Here is a 27784-nt window from a genome sequence, read left to right as displayed (position 1 = left end):
TTTAAAAATTTCGATCTTTTGTGGGGGAGGTACCAGATGGAGTGGAACGATATTGCTCATCTCCGAACTCGATCTAGGTTTGATAAAAATATTACGATGTACCAAGTTTGGACCAAATCGGATACTCCCTTCGAAAGTTATCGTTCGCACCATCCATCCATCCAGACAGACGGACGGACATCGCTAGATCGACTCCAAATGTCCTGAAAAGGAAGGTACCGTTATATGGGGGCTATACGAAGACGTGGGCCTGCACAGACAATTTTCTGTCTTAGGCTGTAGTATCCATTATGAACTTCAAGTACCAAATTTGAAACAATTCCGGTGAATAATGTCGCCAAAATCATCAAAATACCGAATATTGGGAGGTACCGTTATATGGGGGCTATTCGAAGAGGTGGACCTACATAGACAATTTTTTCATCACAGACTGTAGTTCGCATTTCGAACTCTAAATACGTAATTTGAAACAATTTCGGTGAATAATGACACTAAAATCATCAAAATACCGAATATTGGGAGGTACCGTTATATGGGGGCTATACGAAGATGTGGACCTGCACAGACAATTTTCTGTCATAAGCTGCAGTATCCATAGCGAACTTCAAATACCAAATTCAAAACGATTCCGGTGAATAATGTCGCCAAAATCATCAAAATACCGAATATAGGGAGGTACCACTATATGGGGGCTATACGAAGACGTGAACCTGCACAGACAATTTTCTGTCATAAGCTGTAGTATCCATAACGAACTTCAAATACCAAATTTGAAACGATTCCGGTGATTAATGTTGCCAAAATCATCAAAATACCGAATATAGGGAGGTACCATTATACGGGGCCTATATGAAAACGTGCACCTACATGTTCCATATACGAACTTAACCCGCCTACAACTATTACAACTATAAACATGTGTGCAAAATTTTAGCCTTCTAACTCAATTGGTTTGAAATGAGTATTTCGAGGAGATACAAACGGAATGACAAAATGAATATACCCTCCATAGTATGGTGGAGGGTATAAAATTTTTTCCTGGTTCAGTTTTTTTTTATTGTTCTCAACTTTAACATGCTTTTCCAAAATGTCTGGATTTTGAGCAAATCTCTAAACACAAATGCTTCTAAATTGTATTGTGAGCATTATTAAAATAACCAAAATCACATTTGCAGGACAATATTATAATGAGCAACTCAGCAGTTTTATTTAAATAACTATTTCGAAATATCTTCACCACTAACAATACTGGCTAGACTTTTGTCTTTAGAGTCCGCCACCACAAGTTATAACAATGTTGTGGCCTTAAACTTTTGTTGCATTCCAATTGTTTACTATTATTAGTTTTTTGCAAGGGAAGGTCCAAATAGTTATTATTTAAATTATAAATGTTTAGCAAATAAAGAAAAAAAAAACACTACTTTATTAATATGCAAAATAAGTTCAGCAAAAAAAAAAAAAAAAAAAAAACGTAATAACAGCAAAAATTATTATGAAAGAAATTGCTTTTGTTTGCCTTAACCCGCATTTTAAAATAGTGAAAGCGATTTTCGTCTTTGTGTGTGTGTGGGAGAGAGTTATTTTGCATTCAGCACAAAAAAAAAATAATATGCCAACAAAAAATGTGTATATGTGCAACTACATATGCACTTTTTTGTCAAGAGTATTGTAAAATTATTTAAGTGGTCCTGTGTGTAGTAGAGTTGTTGTTGTTGTTATTGTTGGTGGTCATAACAAAAATAGCCTTTTGTCGTCTATGGTCCAGTGTTTATTCTTGTTTGCTTTATTTTATTTATTTTTTTGTATACGAATTTTGTGTGAATGTGTGTGTGTGCGAAAGTGGTTTTGAGTTTTTGTCCTGATTGTCCTTTTTTATGTTTTTCATATATTTATGTGCATTTGTAGTTTTTCGTTATTTGCATGTGTAGTAGTAGTTGTTGTTGTTGTTCATAGGCAATTGTTGTGAACAACCATTTATAAATTCATAACAATTCAGGCGTTAAACCATGTTTTACCTTTTTAAAAATTCCTTTTTTTTGGAGGAGGAAATTTGAATAATTCTCTCTGTCCTGGTTTACGCAAAAGTGAAAAATTGCTTTAAATAATCATCATAATAATAATTCAGTATATAGAGTTTGTGTGTGTGTGTATTATTTATTCAAAAAGGAATTCAAAACACAAATGGGTTGTGGTGGGGGGTAAATGCATTTGATGTTATTTGGGTTGGATATAAAGGAGTGAAAGTTGTTACACACTTTAAGGAAGGTGTGTTCTATTAAAAATGATCCAATTATTTCTTAGATGTTGAAAATCACATATGTACATAACATGTTTCCCAAATGAGACAAAGCTTAATAACAGACTTTTGATTTCTTTAAATTTTTAAAATTTCATTATAAAGGAATGCATTTTTTGTGGTGTGTTTTTTAAGTAAGATATTGAAATATTTTATGTTACAGCTATTTTCACGAACAAAAAAAATACTTCTTCTTATTTCTCCTACAAGAAAAATGTCTTTTTATTGATTTTTTTAAAATTTTGTCTGAATTGATAAAAAGTTTTGGATAATAATTCTTAAAATCCTTGAAAACTAATCAGAAGAAATCGTATTATTCTCGAATTATCCTCAAATTATTTATGCAAAAGACTATTAAACAAACCAGTAAAGAAAGTCCTAAAGTCGGACGGGGCCGATTTTATGATACCCTACACCACTTTGCTAATTTGGTTGAGCTTAATTGAATTAATTGATTATAATTATAATTTAAAATTCAAAGGACTAAATATGCCGAAGCATTTGTATCTTTTAAATTCGGACTTGTATTGCCCATTTGGTGCAAAATTAATTTGAAATCAGATAAAGATATATATGGGAGCTATATCCAAATCGGAACCGATTTCGATAAAATTTGGCAAAAAAATTTCTGAGCTATTTGATATATTTCCCTGAATATCGTTGTTACGGAGTACTTACGGCTGTGGGTAACAAATATAACAAATCGGATGAACAATATATATGGGAGCTATAACTATATCTGAACCGATCTTCACCAAATTTGGTATACTAGCTTCTAGACTCAATTCGGTCGTAAGTGCCAAATTCCATCCCATGTGGACAAATATTAGACGTTTGGTGTACAATAAAAGGTAAATCGGACGAAGTTATATATGGGAGCTAAATCCAAATCTGAACCAATTTCGATAAAATTTAGCAAAGGTATTTCTGAGCTGCATTTGATATATTTCCTCAAATATTGTTGTTACAGAGTGCATATTACGGCTGTGGAGGACAAAAATAACAAATCGGATGAACAATATATATATGGGAGCTATAGCTGTATCTGAACCGATTTCGATAAAATTTGGCATACTTATTTTCAGGCCTAATTTGGTTGTATGTGCAAAATTCCATACTATTCGGGCTGATATTACAAGTTTAGTGCACAATAGAAGGCAAATCGGACGAAGATATATAGGTCTAAATTTTTACCGATTATCTCCAATCTTACTAGGGTTCGTCCTTCGGCCAAACAAATGAATTATGCAAAATTTCATCTCAATCGGATAATAAATGCGACCTGCGTTTTGTTCACAAGAATACATGGACAGACGGACGGACAGACGGAGTGATATGCATAAATCAACTCAGAAAGTGATTCTATGCAGATCATCAAAAGGAACTATGGGTCTATCTCGTTTCCTTTTGCCTGTTACAAACACATGCACAAAGACATAATACCCTTGTGGGTATACACCTTGTGGTGTAGGGTATAATTAAGAAGTATCAGTCGGTTGTGTCGACAGATGTATATCCTCAGCCAACTTTCGATTATTTAAATTTATTTATACTTCTGTTACGATAAATCAAATTTTTTACCCTCTATGGAGTAGGTTTCGAAGGTACGGACTAAATTTGGTATTTCGTATCGAACCTAAATAAATATGATATAAATATTGCGACGTGCCAGGTTTGGGTTATATTGGTTACTCTCAAAAAAAATTACAAGAAAATCGAACATATATATCTAATTTTATGGGAAATCATAATGCGAAACCATATTCATTATACCCTATAACACTATGTGTTGGGGTTAATATAAGTTTGATTGGGCCAAAAATTATGTAACACCTCGAAATATTGGTTTCCCACATAGGAAAGTATTTAGGTATCTTCCTATCTCGCCGAGCTGAGTCGATCTAGCTATATATGTACGTTCGTCCGTTTGTCAATGTCAATTTGTATTATGCGATGTGCAATTATGTATCGATCTTCAAGAAATTTTGAATGGAGGTGGGGCTAGAGCCAGAATAGAAGTTCATTACTTTTGGAGATGATCGCATAATATTTAGGGGTTGAAATGAACCAAAAACTGAAATATTTCCTGATTTTGCAGTTGCTCTACAGGTTGAAATTATAGACCAATCGAAGCGGAAGTTAGCATAGGGCTGGTCAGAAGCCTTCCAATTCGGTCATCGGGTAATATTTAGTGGGTGAAATAGACCATAACATTTTTATTAAGTAAAAGTCAAAATTTCCATTAAACCGCGAATATTTTTAATCCCGGCGAAATCGCATATCGACGAACAGACAATTCTGATGGCGAAATATATACAATGTGTATCTACAAAGGAAGGGGATGTTAGATAGAATACTTATATCTGAAGAAAGGCTGGACCGATTTTGACATATTTTGTCAATCCAGAATGCCCTCTTGGCATAAAGTGCCAAGAGTGATGTTAATATAGATTTTGTGACATTTTTCATTTTTTTTATATTTTTTATCGCATGCGATTTTTTGAATTTGACTTATAATATTTTGTAATGTTTTTTCACCTTACAACACAGGTTGGGGTTTTTATATAAGGATTGAAAATATCGTCCGATCCTCACGAAAATTTTCACAAGGGTAGGATTGGGCTCAGCCGTTATAAAGGTCACAAATCGAAACCAAATGACACGAAATCTCGCATAAAGCTAGAGTTTAGGACAGCGGGTACAATTGACCTTTAATTTTGTGTGAAAAAATACCAGCATTACTTACAGGCGATATCCGAAATTCACCAAAGGCGAACTAGTGGCAAATTATATAGATGAGTCTTAATTTAGGGATACAGAGAGGCCTCTTGCTTTTGGAGATGATCGCAAAATATTTAAGGGTTCAAATGAACCAAAAACAGAAAAAATGTCCTGATCACACAATGGAAGCCAATCGACACGCCTGAGAAGAGAGTTAAGGACAGGAAAGAATTCTGGCATTTTGCATGACCATTGGATTATATTTAGCCGTAAAATCGAATACAACAACTAACATCACGACAGAGTACATAAATATTGGGCAAATGACTAGGGACATTCCAAATTCTAGTTTCAAAAGTATCCTAATTTCAAAAATTTCCTAATTCTAAAAGAGAAATCTTCCAATATGGATTTGGACATAAGGGGCATGTTAGAAGCATGTTGTAGGGTATAACATAGTCGGTCTCGCACGCACATAAGGGTGGGGTTAAGCTCAGAAGGGCTAGGCCTATTTATTTTAAAGACGTCCGCAATATATTTGGGGTTGAAATGGACCAAAAACTGAAAATGTTACTAATATTGCAGCCGTTATAAAGGTCACAAATAGAAACCGAAGGACACGAAATCTCACATGAAGTTAGAGTTTAGGACAGAGGGAAGAATGGGTCACTATTTTTCTTGTGAAAAAATACCAACATTTCCATTCTACCGAAACGATGAAAATAACTAACAAAATACACAAAAGGCGAACTTCTGGATTTTTAAGGCTGAGTTAGTTGACCAATATGGCCAAATATCGTAGACAAGCAAATCGTGTAGATGGGTCAAAATGTAGAGATACAATGGGCCTCTTACATTTGGGGATGATTGCAAAATGCTTAGGGGTCAAATGAACCAAAAAAAAAAATCTGATAGAGTGCGTTAATATTGGGCAAATGTCACTGGTCAAAAAGATAAGTGTAATATCTGGGCAGTACTCTATGATATCATTTTAAAAGCGAAATCTTCCAAAATGGATTTAGATATAAGGGTTTTGTAGCCTTTTCTTACTTGTTTATAAGACTTTCTAAGATTTTGATACTTTTGTTTATTAATATTTTTCGGGAAGTTTGATATTTATTGCAGGAAGTTAAAATATTATTTAAAAGTCTACAGTTTTAATCCACAAAGTTTTAGAAAAAATATGTACAAAATGTCCAAGATCACCATCCCTAAAAATGCCAAAAAAAAAAAAAAATATTTATAAAAAATCCTAAAAGTCTTCGTCAAATTATTTATAAAACCGGATTTATGGTCATTTCAAAAAAAAAAAAAAAAAAAAAAATCCTTTGAAAAAAATATTTATGAAATATCTACAATTAAACTCCGGTTTAGTCTTAAAAGGCCTTGAATACAATTTCCGAGATTATAGTCCTTGACGTCCTCTAAAAAACAAATCCACGTTTGTAGTTCCCGATTTATGTGGTGAATGCTATTAAAAATCCCATTTGAAAAATGTTAATGAAAATACAGGGCCGAAATCCTTTACCGTATATTCTTGGAAAATATGTATAAAAACAACGGCTCAATATCCTTATCTGTAAAAATACACGTTCAAAATCCTTTCAAAAATATTCTTGAAAAATGTAAAATAAAAAATTTAAATTGTATTAAATTATTCTTATCGACAGTAATAGTCCTTGAGGATATATTCAGAAGAGGTCCGAGATTACATTCTTTAAGCAAATTCTTAAAAAAAAAATTAAAAATAAATTCCGTGAAAAAAATATTTTTATATATATATATAATATATTAATATTATGAAGAAAAAAAATTAGAACCATTTCATGGTTATTGTCCTGGAAGCCTTAGTAATATTATTCTTATAGTCCTCAAAAACATATATAATAAATACTTGTCGATTAAAAAATAAAATATTCACAATCAGATAGTCTTTAAAAAAATTATCAAAAAAAAAAAACAATGCTTATTGGCATGTAAAATTATTTCCTAGCCTTTCTTCATTATAATCCTTTAACATTTTCATAGTAAATTCTCCTTTTGAGTACTGCAGTGCTTAAAAAATATTTATAGAAATTCGGTCCAACTTTTAAAGTTCTAATCATTTCTTAATTCTTTTGATTCCTCACCAAAGAGCAGGGTAAATATCGGGGAAGGAAGAAACTAATATTAACATTTCGATGGTTGAAAATTACATCAACAGCTTCTCAGTGGGCTATAATTTGATATTTGATTATTTATTTTTTCACATTTCAAAATTTCATTATGAAAAAAACAAATATTATTTATTCAAAGGATTATATTTTTTATTTTATTTTAAACTAAAAAAATTGGCGATAATGGAATTGCTTTCAGTTCCAGCCATCATCAATGAACCATCACTCGCTATCAAATTCTCGGTGAATTGCATTTGAAATAAACAAAAATAAAGAAAAAACTACCCGATTTGGAATTGAATTTCATATCAATCATCGTGATATGATGATATAAATTTATACAAATTGAATGTGATTTGTCAGTCAGATCGAATATCGAACATTCATCGGCAATGTTTGGTTATGTTACCAAATCTTAATGCAATTTGCTTCTGCAACTAATCAAAATGTGTTGTTTCCATTCCGTTTCGCTGTTGTCTTTTTTGCCAGCTGTCGGATAAATCAATGTTTTTTTTTCTTTTTTTACCACAGAGTTATTTTTTATTTTCGCAAATTGATGAACAGTTGATTGATTGATATAATTTACAAACGAATATTCATGTTGTGTGTTTTAACTCTTTTATTTCGCAGTTTAGTTTTTTTTCTAATTGGATTTAAAACTGTTGGAATTAGGTTATAGGTTTATAATTTGAGGTCATGATGTAGAATTGTTTGAATGATTTATTTTTGAAATGTAAAAAAGTCGACAGAAATATCTGGAAACTAAAAATGTTGCGACAAGGTTGGTCTGGGAAAGATGGTATATGGCGACCATACAGGGTGAGATGTTAAAACTGCAACCAACTTCAGACTGCTGTCATGTCAAAGCCACTCGTCCGACAGCAGTTAAAATTATTCCAGTGAAAGCTCATTATATTTGAATAAAGGGAAAATCGGTTATCGAAGTAAAAACTTTCAAATTCTTGCAGTTCTGGAACAGACCAATTGCTAAAAACGTTCGAAAGCATTTTGGTGAGAATTTTCCAAAAAAAAAAAAAAAAAAAAAAAGAATTCAAGCGTGATAGTGTGATTTCTATATACTTGGCTGGAAAACCACAAGTGGCTATCGGTGGATCACTCCAGCATTTAAATGTGAATGAATCTTTTATGTCTCATACCATCGCTCGTTATAGTGACATTGGTAGAGTAACCCGACGTCAAGAAAATGGATGGAGGAAAACAGAAATGGTTCGAAAAGTAAAAAAGCGACTTGATCGAAACCCTCGTCGCGATGGCCGAAAAATGGCTCGTGAGTTGAATATATCGCAATATCCCATTCGGCAAATATTGAAAAATGAGTTCGGGTAAAGCGATTGAAATTCCAAAAAGTGCAAGAACTTACACCGCAACAGAAAGAAAATAGACTAAAAAGAGCTAAAGATTTGCTTCGCTTGGCCGACTGTGGTGAACTGGTGGGAATGTGGTGATGTGGAATTTGGTTTTCTCCGATGAGAAAACATTCGTTGTCCAGCAGTCTGTAAACAAACAAACTGACCGTTTTTTTTTTCAGGTCAGCTGAAAATATGTACCTTCGGTTGGCCACCAGATCTCAAGCCATAACATCCGATGGTCGCTTTCCGCTCGTATTAATCGACCGTGGCATCGGAATAAATGCCGAATATTGTCGCGAAAATTCTCTGGAGGGTGTATTATAGCTTTGGGCACGCAAACATTTTGGCCGCAGACCTTGGACATTCCAACAGGACTCAGCACCATTACACTAAGCAGGCGCCATTCAAGAATTAGTTACAAAATGAGGTTTCTCGCTTCATTTCCAGCGCACAATGGCCACCAAAATCTACGGATACCAATCCGTTGGACTATTGTCTCTGAAATATTTTGCACTAAAAAATACCACAGTGTCGATTAACTCAAGCAAGTGCTTCGCCGTGAATGGAAATGGAGCAAATCTAAACCTTTTCTAAAATTTGATGCTATTTCCGGCATTTTTTGCTTTTATTCAATAAAATTAAAAAAATGTAAAAATTATGCCGTTAGACTTTGTTGCATTTTTTTATCTCACCCTGTATATATTTTGTCCTCGTTTTTTTTTTTCAAAAAAAAATTTAAAATTTTTTAACTCTTCATAATAGATGTCAACTTGGTACAGTCGTTGTCCGAAGAGGTTCAAGTTTTCCTACAGCCTCCATATAACGGTATCTCCCGATATAATTCTAGATTTCAAAAACAATTTTTCAATTTTGCAATTTAGTACTCATAACCCCTCCAGCTAAAAGTCATCCATGTAGGTTCAGTTTTTTATAGCCCTTATAAAATGGCACCACTGCTTTTATATTTTGAGTAAAATTTTTCATAGCATTTCATTCAGAGTTTAAAGTGAAACCCCTTTAAACCACGCAACCATACTTTCCCACGTTTTTTTTAAAAATTTCCTTTACCTCCTGTTTAATGTTGGCATTAAAAGTTTGACCAGGGTAATTGCAGTTTTTTTGAGTTATTCTCAAAAACTTGAAGTTTTTTTTAGAAAACAATACGTTTTCTTCTCCTTTCCAATGCTTGTGCCTTACAACATGTATAAACTATGATTTTGTGTCAGAAAACTTACCTGTAATATACGTTTTGGTAGATTACGATCATCTTCTTCGGTAATTTGTGTACGATATGTTTGACGATCAAATGTCGGTGGATTATCATTAACATCGCGTACATTTATTATAACGGTGGTGTAATTGGTTTTTCGATTACGTGACGCCTCCAATTTTAGCTCGTACTGTAAGGGAAGAAAAAAAATTTAAATGTTATTAAACATTTAAGTAGATAAAAATGTATTTTTAAAATTTGGTATATAAATTACAACAAATGGAAAATGGAAATCTTTATTTGAATTTATAGCACTGTTATAAATATACTTTAATATTTGAAGAAGACCATGTCATGGTCCCACAAAAAAAAAGTAAATAAAAAAATCTCAATCCGTCTTGTTAAAGCCGCAGTAGCCTTAAAATTACGGTCCAGTTATGTTTCGAGCTCATAGACCGTACCAAACTGTGACAATGTTTTTATTAACAAAAGGTCTGATTTTAAAATGTAAGATATCGGCTCACTCCTTCAGGTAGCTCCCTCACAAAGGGTCGAAATTTTCACAAAAAAAAAAAAAAAAAATTCTGCACAAAAAGAGAAACAATAGTCCGATTTTGCTCCAACTTTGTAAATCCTAATATTTGCTTCAGTACTAGGTCAGGTTCAAAAATGGATAAGATTGGTATACTCCGTCAAGTGCCTTCTCCATAAAGGGTCGAAATTTTGAATATTCATAAAACGCGAAATTAATATCCGATTCCATTCAGACTTGGCACATCGCAATATTTCCATCAACGTAAGATCGTGAAGATGGTAGAGATCCGACCACTCCTTTTGGTACCTCCCCCACAAAGGGTTAAAATTTGAATAACCAAAACTATCATAAAATCAGAAATAAGTATCCGGTTCAATTCATATTTCACACATTCCATTATTTCTACTAACTCAAGATCCGCTGTGAACATGGGATGTATTGGTCCACTCCTTCTGGTACTTCCCCACAATTGGTCAACATTTTGAATATCCTCGAAACTTATAAAAACGAAATTAACATCTGATTACATTCGGACTTGTCACATCTCAATATTTTTATCAACACAAGACCTGTTATGGAGATGGTAGAGCTCGGACCATTCCTTCTGTTACCTGGTTTACAAAACAAAACAGTTTTCCAATCAGAAATAAGCAGCCGATTCCCTTGAAATTGCACGCATCCCATTATTCCTACATTTTCTATAAATTATCACATATCTCATATAAAGCGAAGGAAGAAGCCAGATATAGTCCAAATCTGACCCGTCGCAATATTTATATCATATTTACTAGAGTCCAATACGAAATGGACAATATTAGCCTATTCTTTCGGAACCTACTCCATAGAGGGTCAACAATTTGAATAATCATAATAGAAGTCAAAATATATTTAAATAACCGAACATTGGCTGAGGGTATACATCTGTCGGCAAAACCGAATGATATTTTCTAACTTGTTTTAAATTTTAAATATTCACGAATTTAAATCTGTCACGCAGCAAAAGCCCTTAAAAATATTTTTTAGAAATCCACGTTCAGAGATCTGAAAGTCTTTAACAATATTTCTTAAAAATCCACGTTCATAGATCTCAAAGTCCTTAAACAATATTTCTTAATAATCCACATTCATAGATCTCAAAGTCCTTAAACAATTGTTCTTAAAAATCCACGTTCTTAGTTCTGGAAGTCCTTAAAAATTCTAATCCATAATTCTGAAAGTCCTTAAAAATATTATTAAACAAGTAAGCAAAGGCTACAGTCGAGCGGGCCCGACCGTTGAATACCCTACAACACTATAATAACGATACTGTTTATATAGGCGAGATACTCGAAGGAATTCCACAAGATATTGTGACAAATAATAAAAGAAAACCATCAGGTTTCGTTCTCTAATGTTCAAATAATAGCAACTTAAACTAATTTGCTCATTTCCAATTTATTGGTAGATGTTGCACTAGATTTGGAACCAATATTTCCCATAGACCTATAATCTCTCAGAAGTGGCAAAAGATTAACATTTATTATTGGTTTTTGACTGAAACACATCTATATGAGATACAGACATTTGACTATATTCTTCAACGAAATCAGCGTTAACGAAATAGAAGTGCGTCTTCCCTGTGTTTGTGAATTCTCCAAAAAGTCACTGGAATGGACATTTTCGTATTTTGTCTACAAAAGTTGGCAAACTCCTTCACACATTGAATATTTTTGGATGGCCATCCAAAACGGCTTGGCTTTTGCAATGTCCGGTAACCCCCTTTCAAATGTGCGTGAGGATCGGGCGATAATAACGACCTCCTGACAATTTTGCAGTTTTTGGTCCATTTCAACCCCTAAATATATGGCGATCATCTCCAAAAAGAGTAGGCTTCTATTCTGATTCTCATCTTATCCCCATGCAAAATTTCGTAAGGATCGGGCCATAAATGCGATCTGTATATGATATCCTGATATCCTAACTACTTAGATATGAGAAAATGTTACAAAATCAATATTTTTATGTTTAGAGAGATATTTGTATGCGTTTTTTAGACGTTTTTCCTTTCCTGCCAAGAGGCCGTTCTGAATTAATGAGAACTGTCGAAATCAGTTCAGCCGTTTTCGACATATATGAGATCTTTCTAGCATATCTTCTTTGATAGACATATATATCGCATATATTTGCTATATATTCGATTTTTTGGATCTTTACATCAATGTAAAGATCAGAAGTAACCTTGTCATGGCTTTGAGATTTCGCCGGGGTTTAAAATATTCGCGCTTTAATGAAAAATTTTGAATTTTTCAACAAAAAAGATATGGTCTATTTTACCCGCTAAATATTATCCGATGACCACCCAAATTGGTAGGCTGCTTCCCCGCCCTAAACTCTAGCTACATGCGAAATTCCGCATCGATTGGCCTATAATTGCGACCTGTATAGCTACTGCAAAATCCGACATTTTTTCAGTATTTGGTCCATTTCAACCCCTAAACATTTGGCGATCATCTCCAAAAGAAATAGGGTTCTATTCTGACCCTAACCCCACCTCCATTCTAAATTTCGTGAAGATCGGGCCATAATTGCGACCTGTAGAGTGATTACAAATTAACATGGACAGACGGACAGACGGACGGACGGACATACATAGCTAGATCCACTCAGCTCGGCGAGATAGGAAGATCCATATATACTTTCCTATGTGGGAAATTTCGTGGTGTTACATAATTTTTGACCCAATCAAACTTATAATACCCCCAACACATAGTGTTGTAGGGTATAAAAATTCAAGTTTATAGCTATGATGATCCTTAAATATCCACATTTTTAGCTCTGAATGTCATTAAAAATATTTTTATAAAAATCCATATTCATAGCTCTGAAAGTCCATAGAATAATATTTTTATAAAAATCCAGGTTATTAGCTCTGAAAGTTCTTAAAAAATATGCTTATAGAAATTCACGTTCTTACCTCTGGAAGTCCTTAAAAATATTCTTATATAAATTCACGTTTCCAGCTTCGAAAGACCTTAACAAATATTCTTAAAAATTCCACTTTGCAGCTCTAAAAGTCCTTAAAAACTATTCTTAAAAAATCCTAGTCTATAGCTCTGTGCAAAATTTATTATTCTTTAAAAGTCAACGTTTGTATCGCTGAAAGTCCTTCAATTTTTTTTCTGAAGAAATACATAGCCCTTTAAGTCCTTAATAAATATTCTTCAAATCCCCAATTTCATAGATCTGGAAGTGCTAAAATTATAATGCGTTCGCGATATTTCATAGTTTGATTTGACAACCACATTCATAAGGTTTGAAAAATAATAATAAGAAAATACAAATTTTACATACTTGATTCTAGCCTGAATTTGGTCATTTGAGCCAAAATCAACACCATTTGGTGCACAATAAACGTGAAATCGGATAAAGATATATTTAGGAGCTATATTCAAATTCTAAAAATTTTCATAGGGTTCATCCTTGTGTCCTTGTTGCACCAGGAAACTTTTATCTCGATCGGACAATAAATGCAAACCATACTTTGTTTACAAAAATACATGGACGGACGGATATGCATAAATTGACTCAGAACAAACAAATTTACAATAACATTATACCCGCAGTGTGGCATAAGGTATAAGATCCATATATGTAGCTCAGAAAGACCATAATTTTTATTTTTTAAAAAAATCACGAAGTAGCTCTTGAAAAAGTTCTTTAAAGATTCGCATTCACATGAAGCTCTGATACTAGAAAGCCCTTAAACATTTTTCCACGTTTATAGCTCCGAAAGTCCTAAGAAAAGTATTCTTTAAACTTTCATTCACAGAAAGTATTAAAAATATTCTTATAAAATCCACGTTTATGTGTATGTGTAAAATTCCTCATTATTAGAAAAAACATAAGCTTGGCCCTGAAAGTCGTTATTATTATTATTATTATTATTATTATTATTATTATTATTATTATTATTATTATTATTATTATTATTATTATTATCATTATTATTATTATTATTATTATTATTATTATTATTATTATTATTATTATTATTATTATTATTATTATTATTATTATTATCATTATTATTATTATTATTATTATTATTATTATTATTATTATTATTATTATTATTATTATTATTATTATTATTATTATTATTATTATTATTATTATTATTATTATTATTATTATTATTATTATTATTATTATTATTATTATTATTATTATTATTGTTATTATTATTATTATTTTATTATTATTATTATTATTATTATTATTATTATTATTATTATTATTATTATTATTATTATTATTATTATTATTATTATTATTATTATTATTATTATTATTATTATTATTATTATTATTATTATTATTATTATTATTATTATTATTTATATTTTTTATAAAAATTATTAATTATTTTTTAAATTCACTTCCTTGAAGTTCTTAAAAAAATATTCTATCAAGTCCTATTCATAGCTCTGCAACTTCTCATTTTTTCTTAAAAATCGTCGTTTCAATAATAATGTGTCATACTTTGATTTGACATCCGCATTGATAGATTTGAGAATTCTTCAAAAATAATATAAATATCTATTACCCTTGCAATAATAAATTTTTTCAAACAAAATTCTTAAAAATAACCATAGCGTACTTGACAGTCCATCATATAATTTTTTTTCAAAAAACCCACTTTTTTGCATTGATAACCTTCAAAAAAATTTCGTATATAATCCGGATTCATATTTCTGATAGACTTTTAAAAAAGTACAAGTTCTTTTTGTTAATAATCCTTTAAGAACCCTGTACAAAATACTTTGTACATACTTTTGAGTGCGGTTGAGGCGCTGGGAAAAACTGGAAATAAACAATCAATATTCAAAAATTACATATTTCCCAGCCGCCATAAAATACCACATGTGAACAATTCGGTGATCTTGTGCGGTGACGTATACGATAATGTGTCAGATAATAAAGGTTATGAACCACACGCACAGATGTCGATGCGCTCAGTAGATGCACAAGACCACTAGAATGAAATGATAAGCAGCCCCGCAATGTTCTCCATTCAATATAAGAATAGATAAGAACAATTATGTGACTGCGACTAGGTTAAGTTAGATTAGTTTCAGTAGTACGTAAGAAACATATTTTAAAAATAAAATTAGAACTGAATCAACAGCCAAACCATTCGGTAGGTTTTCTCTTCTCATTCAAACCCATTAAAACCTCAGCCCAATCAAATATGCATATTTTCTCTTTTTTTGGATTTTATTTTAAGAAATACTCGACAACTTTTGGGTATATTAACATAATAATGTTCATGCATTTGTCTGCTAATTTACAAATCTCACAAAAGACACGCGAAAACTCTTTGTGGAATAAAAATCACATTAGCGGAAGCTGCTGTGTTTTTTGTGCTTTCTAAATTTTCTGTTCGCTACACGCTATTTAAATCCCACACCATACCACAATTTACCATTCTTTTTCCACTTCTACGTACTATTCGAATATAATGGAAAAGGCTGCTAAATCGACTTATATGTATTCTAAGAGAGGAAACACCGAGGTCCTGTTGTTCTTTTTTTTTTTTTTGAGATTAATTTGTTGATTAAAAATTTTTGATTTTGTATAAAAGATTTAAAGTCTTCCTTCAATTTTTCACATTTTTTCCTCAATAGCGAAGGATGCATAGCAGTCATCTTGACCAAACTTAATGGGATTTTTTACTTTGTCATCTCCACACATTTTTCTTTTTCGTTCGACAAATCTTTAGCTCTCACATGCTAAAAACTCAAAAGCATAAAGCCAAACACACACACACACACTCATCTCTCCACACATAGATTTGTGTGCAAATAGTTGCCATGTTTTACGACTGGCGTTGCCAAAAAACAGCAAAAACTCCAAAATTACTTACAAATGAAAAATGTTTTACGTTAAAAAGTCTGTTTTTTTCTCTCTACAAAAACTTTTTATTTCTGCATTATTTCTGTTACTGGCTACGGAAGACTTAGCTTTGCAAATGTATGGGACACACAAAAAAATTATGAATAATGTATTTTTAAAGTAGACAGAAAGTGCTTGAGTGCATTGCACTCTGGGAAGAAGATGATGACCTCTTTTTTTTTTTTTGGAGGGAATGTTTTGGCTGTTGTTCTTCGACTTATTCGACATTCGGGTGACATTTTTGGGGTCATATTTGAGATTTCTGTCATGAGTGTGTGTGTGAGCGGTTTTTGTTTTCAAGTTCATTTAAAATAGCTTAAAAATCAATTTGCACTTTTTTGGGGGGCTTTAAGGCGATTTTTGCAAAATTTTGTATTAATCTTCTAATGTTTGATGTTTGGGGGAAAAGGGTGAAATAAGAGGATTTTAATCTATCAGTTTGAAAAACAAATCAGTTTTTGTGCACGAGTGGCCCTTACAGAATTTACATAGCTCATCTACGGTGCTCAAACATTTTATTTAAGCTCTTTACTGTGTTGGACGATACATAAGAAGCATTTATTTTTTAATTTTACTAATTTTGAAATTTCTAATATTTAAATCAAACAAGCATAACTGCTTATTGTATTGAAAATTATGTTGTCCTTTATGAAAAATTGAAAATTCCACTGTCTTAACACACACATACACTGGTGGCCAAAACTAAAGCAACTGAAATTACGAAGAGAATGAATGCCCTGTAACTTTTTTAAAAATTAAGAAAATGAGAAAGTTTTTTTAGTTTTAAATTAGGCACTTGATTCATTTTTTAAAAACTTAAAACAAAAAACCAAAATTCATTTTTATATAAAAAATAATATATGGTAAAGTCAATTTACCCGATTTTGGCTTGGACAAAACAAAAGCAACTCTGTTGTACATTTATATGATCGCTGAAATTTCAGTTGTTTGTACTATTATATTTATCGTTTTTTGCTTCCTTCAACAATTTCACTTGTCATAATTCATTTTTGAGAAGATTTTACAACAGCACCTGTTTGGTTTCACTTTTTTTAAGTACTGCCCAAAAAAGTTTAAAAATGGCTGGAAGCAAATACAGTACATGAATAAAACAGAAAATTGTCATTGACTTTGAAAACAAGCTATCGTAGAAAATGATTTCCGAGAAATATTTCATAGATATTCCTGTGATTTCTCGTATACTATGTCGATTTTATGAAACTGGATCAGTAGTAACAGTCTATAAAGGATGAAGGCTGTGAAAATTTTCTGTCTGTACTGATCAACAAATTGTGAGAGAAATAAAAAAAACAAACATTTAAGAGTTCAACTGAATTGGTAAGAGAGCTTTCATTGGATATAAGCTCGAGATCAGTGCGTAGACGAGTAGTGGCAGCTGGTCTGTGTGCCCGTAAGTTATCAAAAAAGCCATTTATATTGAAACAAAACGGAAAGCCAGGATGGCTTTCGGAAACGATAATATTAATTGGAATCCAGCTCAATGGAAAAACATTTTGATCTGGGATGAGTCTACGTTTAGTATAAAAAGCTTAGACATGAAAAAAATATGGTGAAAAAACCAAAAAAAAAAAGAAAGACTCATGCCGCAGTGTTGCAAGGGTGAAGTGAAGCATGAGGGAGTGTCAAAAATGGTTTGGCGCTATTTTTCTTTCTATGGACTTGGGCCTATCCATGAAATAATTGAAGTTATGGATCGGTTTGTTTACAAAGATGTGTTGGACATCACGTTGTACCCTTTAGCTGAGGAAAATATTCGGTTTATTTGAGTGTTTCAGTATGACAATTATCCCAAACATGCCTCAAAACTTGTCGAAGATTGGTTGCGGGAGTCAAAAATCGGTGTTTTGTCATGGCCGGCACCTGACCTAAACCCCATAGAAACCTTTGGAGTATCGTAGACAAGAAGATCAAGCGAGATTCGGAAACAAATACACACAACATTTTCGAAAGAATTCAGTGTGCCTGGGAAGGCATACCCAAGGATCAAATTGAGCATATTATAGATTCAATGCCTCGTAGGTGTTCAGCTGTTGTCAAAAATAATGGTTATACTATCGACTACTAGTCAAAATTAATTATTTTAAAATAAAAAATCAAAAAGTTGCTTTAGTTTTGACCAGGCAAAAATTGGGTCATTTTAGTTTCCCATTAATTATTTTTCATTCAAATTTTTTTTTGTATTTTTGTTTTTAGTCTTTTAAAAGTGAATACAGTACCTCATGCAAAACTGGAAAAATAATTACGATTGATTAATTTTTGTAAAAGTTACAGGGCATTTATTGTCTTTGCGATTTTAGTTGCTTTAGTTTTGGCCACCAGTGTATGCAATTATCTGTAAATTGTTAATTATGAATGTAGTTTATTTTAAATTTGACTTACCCTTGGTCTTGTTTCGTAATCTAGTGGTGATGCTACGTAAATAGCGCCTGTATTATTGTGTACGCCAAAGGCATTTCCTACGTTACCGCCTGTAATCGCGTATCGAATATTCGAGGCTGAAATGAAAATAAAAATATATAAATGTTATTAATTTTTTATTTAAAACAAGTAAGCAAAAGCTATAGTCGTGCGGGGCCGACTATGTGATACCCTACAACACTACAATATGTTAGAAGCACCCTTATGTCCAAGTCCATTTTAGAAGATTTCGCTTTTGAAATTTTGTCATGGAGCACTACCCAGATATTGCCCTTAGCATTTTTTCCAGGGACATTTGCGCACTCCGTCGTGCTGTTAGTTGTTGTGGTCCATTTTACAGCTAAACATAACCCAATGGTCATCCAAAAAGCTAGAATTCTTCCCTATCCTTAACTCTCTTCTCAGGCATGTCGATTGGCTGCATTGTGTGATCAGGATTTTTTCTGTTTTTGTTTCATTTGAGCCCCTTAATATTTTGCGATCATCTCCAAAAGCAATAAGCCGCTCTGCATGTATATGATTTGCTTGACTACGATATTTGGCTATATTCATTAACGAAATCAGCATAAAAAAGCTAGAAGTTCGCCTTTTGTGTACTTCGGATATCGCTTGTAAGTAATGTTGGTATTTTTTGCACACAAAAGTAGTGGTACATTCTACCCGCTGTCCTAAACCCTAACTACATGCGAGATTTCGTGTCCTTTGGTTCCTTTTTGCGACCTTATAACGGTTGCCAAATCAGGAACATTTTTAGTGGTTGGTCCATTTCAACCCCTAAATATATTGCGGTCATCTTTGAAAACAATAGCTCTTCTGAGCCTAACCCTACCCTTGTAAAAATGTTCGTGAAGATCGAACGATAATTGCAATCTGTATGTAATAACCCCAACCTGTGTTGTAAGGTGAAAAAATATTACAAAAGGTACTCCTCAATATTATAAGTCAAATTGAAGAAATCGAATGCTTAGAGGGCATTCTAAATTGACAAAATTTGTCAAAATCGCTCCAGCCATTCTGGAGATATAAGCATTCTAGCTAACATCCCCTTCCTTTGTATATATACATTTTATATATTTCGCTATATATATCCGATATTTTTACTATCGGCATCTACGTAAAGGTCAGAATTGACCAGTTCGTCTGTTTGTGATTTCGCAGGCATTAAAAATCTTCGCGGTTTAATGGAAAATTTGACTTTTATGAATCACAAATGCTATGGTCTATTTCAACCACTAAATATTACCCGATGACCATCAAAATTGGAAGGTTTCTGGCCAGCCTAAGCTCTAAAGAACCGTAATATGGGGTTGGGATTTCCAGAAACGGACAGACAAACAGCCGGACTGACATTTCCAAATAGCGGATATTTCGAAGTGTATTTCGGTAGTATGGTGCAGGGTAAATAAATAGAAAAATGAAGTCATATGGGGCTTTAAAAGATAATGAAGCTGTAATAGATTTTTATGATGAGATTCCAACTTTGTTTGTATATTCAGTCCTATTGATGCAAAGGTTTCACATATTTTGGTATCGATTTAATGCTGCCATTCGGGGTGTCTGATTAGCCTTAACTCTGTCAATCATATAATTATACCCTCAGCTATATGGCTAGGGAGGGTATATATCATTTGATACGGCCAAAATGTATCTCATCGAAATAACGGTTTTAGAATCTAGGTCTCTTTGGACCAAATCTGTTTCAGAACATTTGGAGTCGATCTAGCGATGTCCGTCTGTTCATTTGTCCCTCTGGCTGGTGCGCATGATAACTCTCCAAGGCAGTATCCGATTGGATAATATTATTATCAAACTTAGGTCGAGTTCAGAAATGGACAATATTTGTCCATTCCTTCTCGTACCTCACCCGCAAAAAGTCGAAATTTCCACAAAAAAAAAAAAAAAAAAAAAAAAATATTTCACTTCACAGACAGAGAAAGGATAATCTTTTTTTTCCAACTTTGCAAATCCTAATATTTGCATCAGTTCTCGGTCAGGTGCGGAAATGGACAATATCGATCAACTTAATCAAGTACCTCCCCCACAAAGGTCCAAATATTTGAATACTTTAAACTCTTATAAAATGTAATTCAAGAATCCGAAACTTTGTCTTCAAACTACACACACAACAATATTTCTACTAACCCACGGTCTGTCGTGAAGGTGGAATATATCGATCCTTTCCTTCTAGTACCTCTCCCACAAAGGGTCAAAAATTTAAATATTCATGTGGCTCATAAAACGCGAAATTAACATTCGATTCCATTCAGACTTAGAACATCTCAATATTTCTATCAACGCAAGATCTGTTATAAAGATGATAGGTATCGGACCATTCTCTCTGGTACCTCCCCCACAAAGAGTCAAAATTTTTATTAACTTAAATGATCAGAATTCCAAATTAATCATCCGGATCTCTTCATATTTCACACATCCCATTGTCTCCACTAACACAAGATCTGCTGTGAAGATGAGATATATCAAAAAATTTTGTCAACATTTTGAATATCCATGAAGCTGATAAAACACAAAATTAACATCCGAATCCATTCAGATTTGGCAAATTTCAATATTTTTATCAACACGAGATCAGTTATAAAGATGGTAGAGATCGGACCATTTCTTCTGGTACCTCCCCACAAAGGGTCAAATTTTTGAATAATAAAAACGATCATAAATCCGAAATAACCATCCGGTTCTCTTCAAATTTATTTTTACTAACACAATATCTGCCGTGAAAACGGGATGTATCGGCGCACTCCTTCTGATATCTCCCCTCTGGTCAGAGTTCTGAAAAACGGTACGCTCATAAAACGCGAAATAAGCATAAAAAAACTCTCTTCAAATTTCACACATCCAAATACGAATTGGACAATATTGGTCAACTGGATAACTCAAGGTTGGGGGCGGCAAAACCGATTGATACTATTTAACTTGTTGATTCAGAAGAACAATTTGAAAAAAAGTATTCTGATATTTGGAATAATTTCATTTCAGTAATCCAATTAAAAATTTCGTATCCTGAGGTATTAGTTCAGATCTATAGAAAATTTATCGTAAAATATCGTAATGTATCGCATGGACGACCCCATCCGATTATAACCATGTTTTTGATTGTGAAAACTACACAACAAAAATTAAAACAAGTAAAAAACTGATAAGTTCGCCCGGGCAGAACTTTTGTAAGGAAACTTTCAAAAAAACTTCCGGAAACTACCAGTTAAATGAAAACTGGTATATGGAGACTATACTAAGACGTGGACCTGCTTACGAAATTTTTTGCCATAGGCTGTAGCACCCAAATTCAAATACCAAATTTGAAACCATTCCGGAGATTAATGTAGCACAAATCATAAAAATATCGAGCATCGGCAGGTACCCTTATACAGGGGTTACACGAAGACCTGCATACATAATTTTTGTCATAGGCTGTAGTATCCATTACGAACTTTAAATATGAAATTTAAAATAAATCCGGTAAATACTGTCGCTAAAATCATGAAAATACCGAATATCGGGAGGTACCGTTATATGAGGACTATACGAAGAAGTAGACCTGCACAAACACTTTTCTGTCTTAGGCTGTAGTATCCATTACCAACTTCAAATACCAAATTTAAAACAATTCCGGTGAATAATGTCGCTAAAGTCATCGAAATATCGAATATTGAGAGGTACCGTTATAAGTGGGCTATACGAAAACGTGGACCGACATAGTCCATTTACGAACTTAACCTGCCTACTGGTAAACTATATATATGCGCAATTAGGTCGCAAGATAGCGTGATTACAAGAGAGAGACGGATAGACAGACAGACGGACATCGCTAGGTCGTCTTAGAATTTTACGCTCATACAGAATGGTTGTACTTTGTAGGGTCTGTTATGAATATTTCGAGGAGTTACAAATGGAATGACAAAGTTAATATACCCTCCATAGAATTGTGGAGGGTATAAAGAAAAATCAAATTATATTTATTTATATTCTGGTTATTGTCTACGAATGTATGTATGTAATAAATACGGATTCCGAAAATTCCAGCATTGACAAATAAATATATTAAGTTATTTCTAGTAGTTAACATATAATTTCAATTTTAGGATAATTTTCCTTCTTTAACGCTTCATATAGAACTGAAACTGAAGGCAAAGGAATCCAGTTCCTGAAAGTAATTACTAATTAATAATATATAAGAATCTCAGATTTTGTCTCGACCGTTCCAGGGATTTATCATCAGTACTGACATATTTTGACAACTGTCCCCTCTATACAACTTCCAAAATACATGTCCATTTTATGTGAACATGTTGTAATCAATTTTAAATGAATTAATTTTCTTGACTTTTTCAACACATCCAAGTGCCCACCTCAACCGACTCCCATAACGCTACACTTTGCTATTTAGAATGTAAGATTATATGCTACGACTTAATACCCACATATATCGTATGTGTATGTGTGCGCGTGTGTGTGTGTGCTTTATCCCTGTCTCCCAAAGGAAATCTTCTTAACTTTCGCAACAGCAACAACAACAACAGCAGTTGAGAAAAAAAACAGATAAAACTTTCATACGAAATAAAATGTTTTATACGTAATCCTCTTTAGAGAAAAAACATTTATTACTTTGGGTTGTTATGACAACTTTTTTAAGGATATTTAAACATTAAGAAGTTGTTTACTCCTATTACTCGTCTATGTATGTGTATGGCACGTTAATGTAAATGTATGTTGTGCCCTGAAATTGTTATGGGTTTCAACATTAAATTCTATTTGCAAAGTCGTAGGAAAATAAAAGAATGGAAGTTATGATTATGTCGTTTTTTTTTTTTTTTTGTATAATGTTGCGAGATTTGAGTGTGGGAGTGGCTTCCATTTTGGATATTTTTAGAAATTGATTTTATTTGAATTTAATTCAAATATAAAGAGTTTGCACACGTTAGACAGCCATTCAAAAAATCCAAGTGGGTAGAGTTTTTGAAATAAAAACAAAAAAACAACATAAAAAAATAACAAAGCAGTGATTGGATACGATTCCATTACAGCAGTTTTTTCTACAATATTCGGAGACCTTTAAAACATAAAATTCAGAAATCTCTTACATATGTACAAATTTGTCATTCTAATTGCAGAAATGAGCACACCTGACCTGAAAATTTGTTGTTATTAACAATATTTCATTGGCTCATTGATTTATTTTGTTTATACCCTACACCACATAGTGGTAAGGCTAATTATGTCTGTGAATTTGTTTGTAGCATGGAAGGAAGCGAGGTAGACTCATAGTTACTTTTGAGGTTCTTCATAGAATCAGTCCGTCAGTCCATGTATATTTGTGAACAAAATGCTATCCGATTGACATGAAAGTTTCCAAACAATACTTGTTGACGAACCCCATTGTATATGTTTCATCTGATTGGTTTTAAGTCCCTCACATGCGTAATATATACTCCATAAGAATTATATTTGGTATTCCAATTTCCGACTGAATTCCTAGCTCCCACATATATCATTAACCGATGTGGGGTTAATTGTGCACCAAATGGCCAATATCTGTCAAATTCGCCTGATTTTTAGCAATTTCCACTGAATTCAGTCTAGAAGCAAAAAAATCAAATTTGGTGAAAATCGGTTCAGATATAACTATGGCTCACATATACAGGGTGAGACAAAAACCTGCAACAAATTGTTAACATTTTTTTACAATTTTTTTGAATGAAAGCAAAAAATATCAGACATAGCGTCAAATTTTAATTTTTTTCGATTTTTTTAGATTTATTCGAATTGGTCACCTTTGGCACGAATTATGGCCTTCAAACGGCCAATAAAACCGTCACTCGCTACCCGAATGTGCCTCTGTGGTATTTTGACCCATTACCGGCGACGCGCTTGCTTGAGGTGATCGAAACTTTGATTTTTTTAGTGCCAACCTTGCTTCCCAAAATGCTCTAGACCCAATAGTCCAACGGATTGATATCCGGAGATTTTGGTGGTCACTGTGCGCTGGAAATGAAGCGAGGAATCTCATTTTGTAACTACTATTGGGTGGCGCGTGCTGAGTACGATGGTGGTGAGTCCTGTTGGAATGCCCAAGGCTTTAATACAGCCTCCAGAATATTTTCGCGATAATATTTGGCATTTATTCTGATGTCGCGGTCGATTAATACGAGCGGAGAGCGTCGGCTGTCATGGCGGCCCACACCATCACCATGGCCGGCGCTTGAGTTCTCATCGGAGAAAACTAAATTCGACAGTTCACCACTTTCGGCCAAGCGAAGCAACTCTTTAGCTCTTCTAAATCTATTTTCTTTCTGTTGCGGTGTAAGTTCTTGCACTTTTTGGAATTTCAATGGCTTTACCCCGAGCTCATTGCGATACGTTCAGCTTAAAGCCATTTTTCGGCATCTGCGACACGGGTTTCGATCAAGTTGCTACTTTACTTCTCGAACCATTTCTGCTGAGGTTGCTGTTTTCTTCCATCCACTTCCTTGACGTCGGGCTACACTACCGGTATTACGGTAATGAGCAATGGTAAGAAACACAAAAGATTTATTCACATTTTAATGCTGGAGTGCTCTAAGGATAGCCACTTGCGGTTTTCCAGCCAAATATAAAAAAATTACACTATCACGCTTGCATTCCATAACGAATATTTTTTTTCTGGGAAATTCTCACCAAAATGCTTTTGTACGCTTGTAAACAATATCAGGAGCTGTCACTAGAATAATTTTAACAGCTGTCGGATGAGTGTTTTAGAAAAGACAGCAGTCTGAAGTTGGCTGCAGTTTTTTCATCTCAACCTGTATATGTTTCATCTGATTGGTTTTAAGTCCCTCACATGCGTAATATATACTCCATAAAAATGATATTTGGTATTCCAATTTCCGACTGAATTTCTAGAAGCTAGTACTTCAAATTTAGTGTAAAGTTCAAATAAAGCTATAGCTCCCATATATATGCTTCATCCGATTCGGTGTTAAAGTTTCTTATATGCGTATTATGCATACCACAACAATAATATTTGATACCAGACATCAGATGCAGCTGGAAAATACCTCTGCCAAATTTTATCGAGATTGGTTCAAATTTGTATACATATACCTGCCATATACAGCTTCATCCGATTTTTTGGTTATTGCTCACCATATGTATAATATCGGGCCAAATTAAAAAAAAAAAATCATATTTTATCAGATTTTTCCATTTGTTGAAACTGGGTCCGGTATACATATTAATCGAAATCATATTATGCACTATACATCAATATTATTTGGTACTAGAGGTACAATAGCTTTCGTCAAATTCGTTGAAGATTAATTCAGAATTGAATATAGTTCCCAAAAAAAGGTGACTACTCTAAAACCATTATACGCATTCAAATAAGGTTCATTGTTGATATGACCTTCTCCACATATAAACTTTTTTACGGGAGCTACTAAATAAGCATAGTGGTATAGGGTATCATAAAGTCGGCCCTGTCCGACTTTTGACTTTTCCTTACTGGTTTGTATATTTTTTGACATAAATATTTTATTGAAATGGTTGCTCCTTACTTCAACAAAATCACAAATATAAATACAAAAAAAAAAACTTGTTTTTATTTTTTCCAAAACGTTTTTTTTTCTTTCACTTCCTGAGTATCAAACGTAATGCAGAGCACTTCATTATAATTGCCTTTAATTTTTATTCGGAATTTTACTTGCTTTTCGCCTTTGTTACTCATTTGGGTGAAACGACAATGTGAACAACTATTGCATGATTTATACGAACATTTTCGGAATTTCTCCCATTTCTCAGTCTCAGTAACAAAATGTTCAGCAAAAGAAAAAGTAAACCCAAAAAATGTATAAAGACTTTGAGGCGTCGTATTTAAAATACAACTGTTATGTGATTCTCCGGAATTTGTTGACAAAGTTAAAATTGGGGGTGGAACAAAGACGAAGAGATCCTACCAAAAGATAAAGTTTTTGGAGTAAACGTTTGCACGTTCTGAAAATTTAATGATAAAGTTTAACTAGTTAAAGGTATGTCGTCTAAACGTTTACAAATTTTTTCCCATGAAGTGAACATTTGTGAGTTGAAAGTTTGTCGAATTCTTGGTAGAGGAAATACGTTTTAAAATTAATGTAAAATTCAAGTGAATAATTGGGTGTTTATTGCACCTCTAGTTTTGAGAAAATAGAGCTTTTAGACGAGGAACATATTTTACGGATGTAAAAAAAAAATAAAATAAACAAGTAAGCAAAGGCTATAGTCGTATGGGGCCGACCAACCGCAAAATCAGGATTTTTTTTGTGGTCCATTTCAACCCCTCAATATTTTGTGTTCTTCTCTAAAAACAAAAGGCTTATATTCTGACATTAATCTAACCCCGTCAATTTGGTGAGGATCGGTCCATAATTGCGACCTGTAGCGTGATTACAAATTAACATGGACATACATAGCTAGATCGACTCAGCTCGCCGAGATATAAAGAATATATGTGTAGGACCCATATTTCGAGGTGTTGCATAATTTTTGGCCCAATCAAACTTATAACAACACATAGTGCTGTAGGGTATAATGACTCTACTCTGTAGCCCTGATTCCAAATATAAATTAAATAAATATAAATTTTTTGTACTTTCTATTATTACTTACACTCATTGTGATCCTTGGCATTGACTGTGAGTACTGTTGTCTGTAAATCGGCATTTTCATCGATTTCAGTTTCGTATAAAAATTTATCAAAATAAGGCGGTGAATCGTTTTTATCGGCAATACCAATGCGTACAAATTTTGTAACTGTAATGAGAAAATGAGAAAAAATACAAATTAAAGTTATTTTATATCATATTTAATACTAATATATAATAATTTTTATTATTTTTATTGAATTTATTAAAATTTACGTGGATTTAAAAAGACATTTTGTCGAACTCCATATTTTTTGGTTTCATATTTAGGAATAATCTTAGATACCATTTCTAATAAAATTGTAATTGTAGACGGGTATGGGGCAGAGAAACCGATTTATAATCACATATATATAATTATAATAATTAGTATTATTACTATAATAATAATAATAATAATAATAATAATAATAATAATAATAATAATAATAATAATAATAATAATAATAATAAT

The 27784-nt window shown here is 32.9% G+C and overlaps 1 protein-coding gene across 1 annotated transcript in view; it reads right to left on the bottom strand.

The window, feature by feature from the left end:
• The window catches only part of LOC101889288 (putative neural-cadherin 2), a gene marked incomplete at its 5' end in the record, with an annotated part of 126667 nt that extends 99224 nt beyond the window's left edge, over positions 1–27443 (bottom strand). Inside the window, 3 exons of the mRNA XM_020034746.2 lie at positions 9779–9943; positions 18623–18738; positions 27296–27443. Of these exons, the coding sequence (XP_019890305.2) occupies positions 9779–9943; positions 18623–18738; positions 27296–27443 (429 nt within the window). The remainder of the gene's footprint in view (positions 1–9778; positions 9944–18622; positions 18739–27295) is intronic.
• Positions 27444–27784: the final 341 nt, after the last annotated feature.

The sequence above is a fragment of the Musca domestica genome, unplaced genomic scaffold (genome assembly GCF_030504385.1).
Source record: "Musca domestica strain aabys unplaced genomic scaffold, Musca_domestica.polishedcontigs.V.1.1 26, whole genome shotgun sequence".
Lineage (NCBI taxonomy): Eukaryota > Metazoa > Arthropoda > Insecta > Diptera > Muscidae > Musca > Musca domestica.
This window is presented reverse-complemented; position numbering and strand designations above follow the sequence as displayed.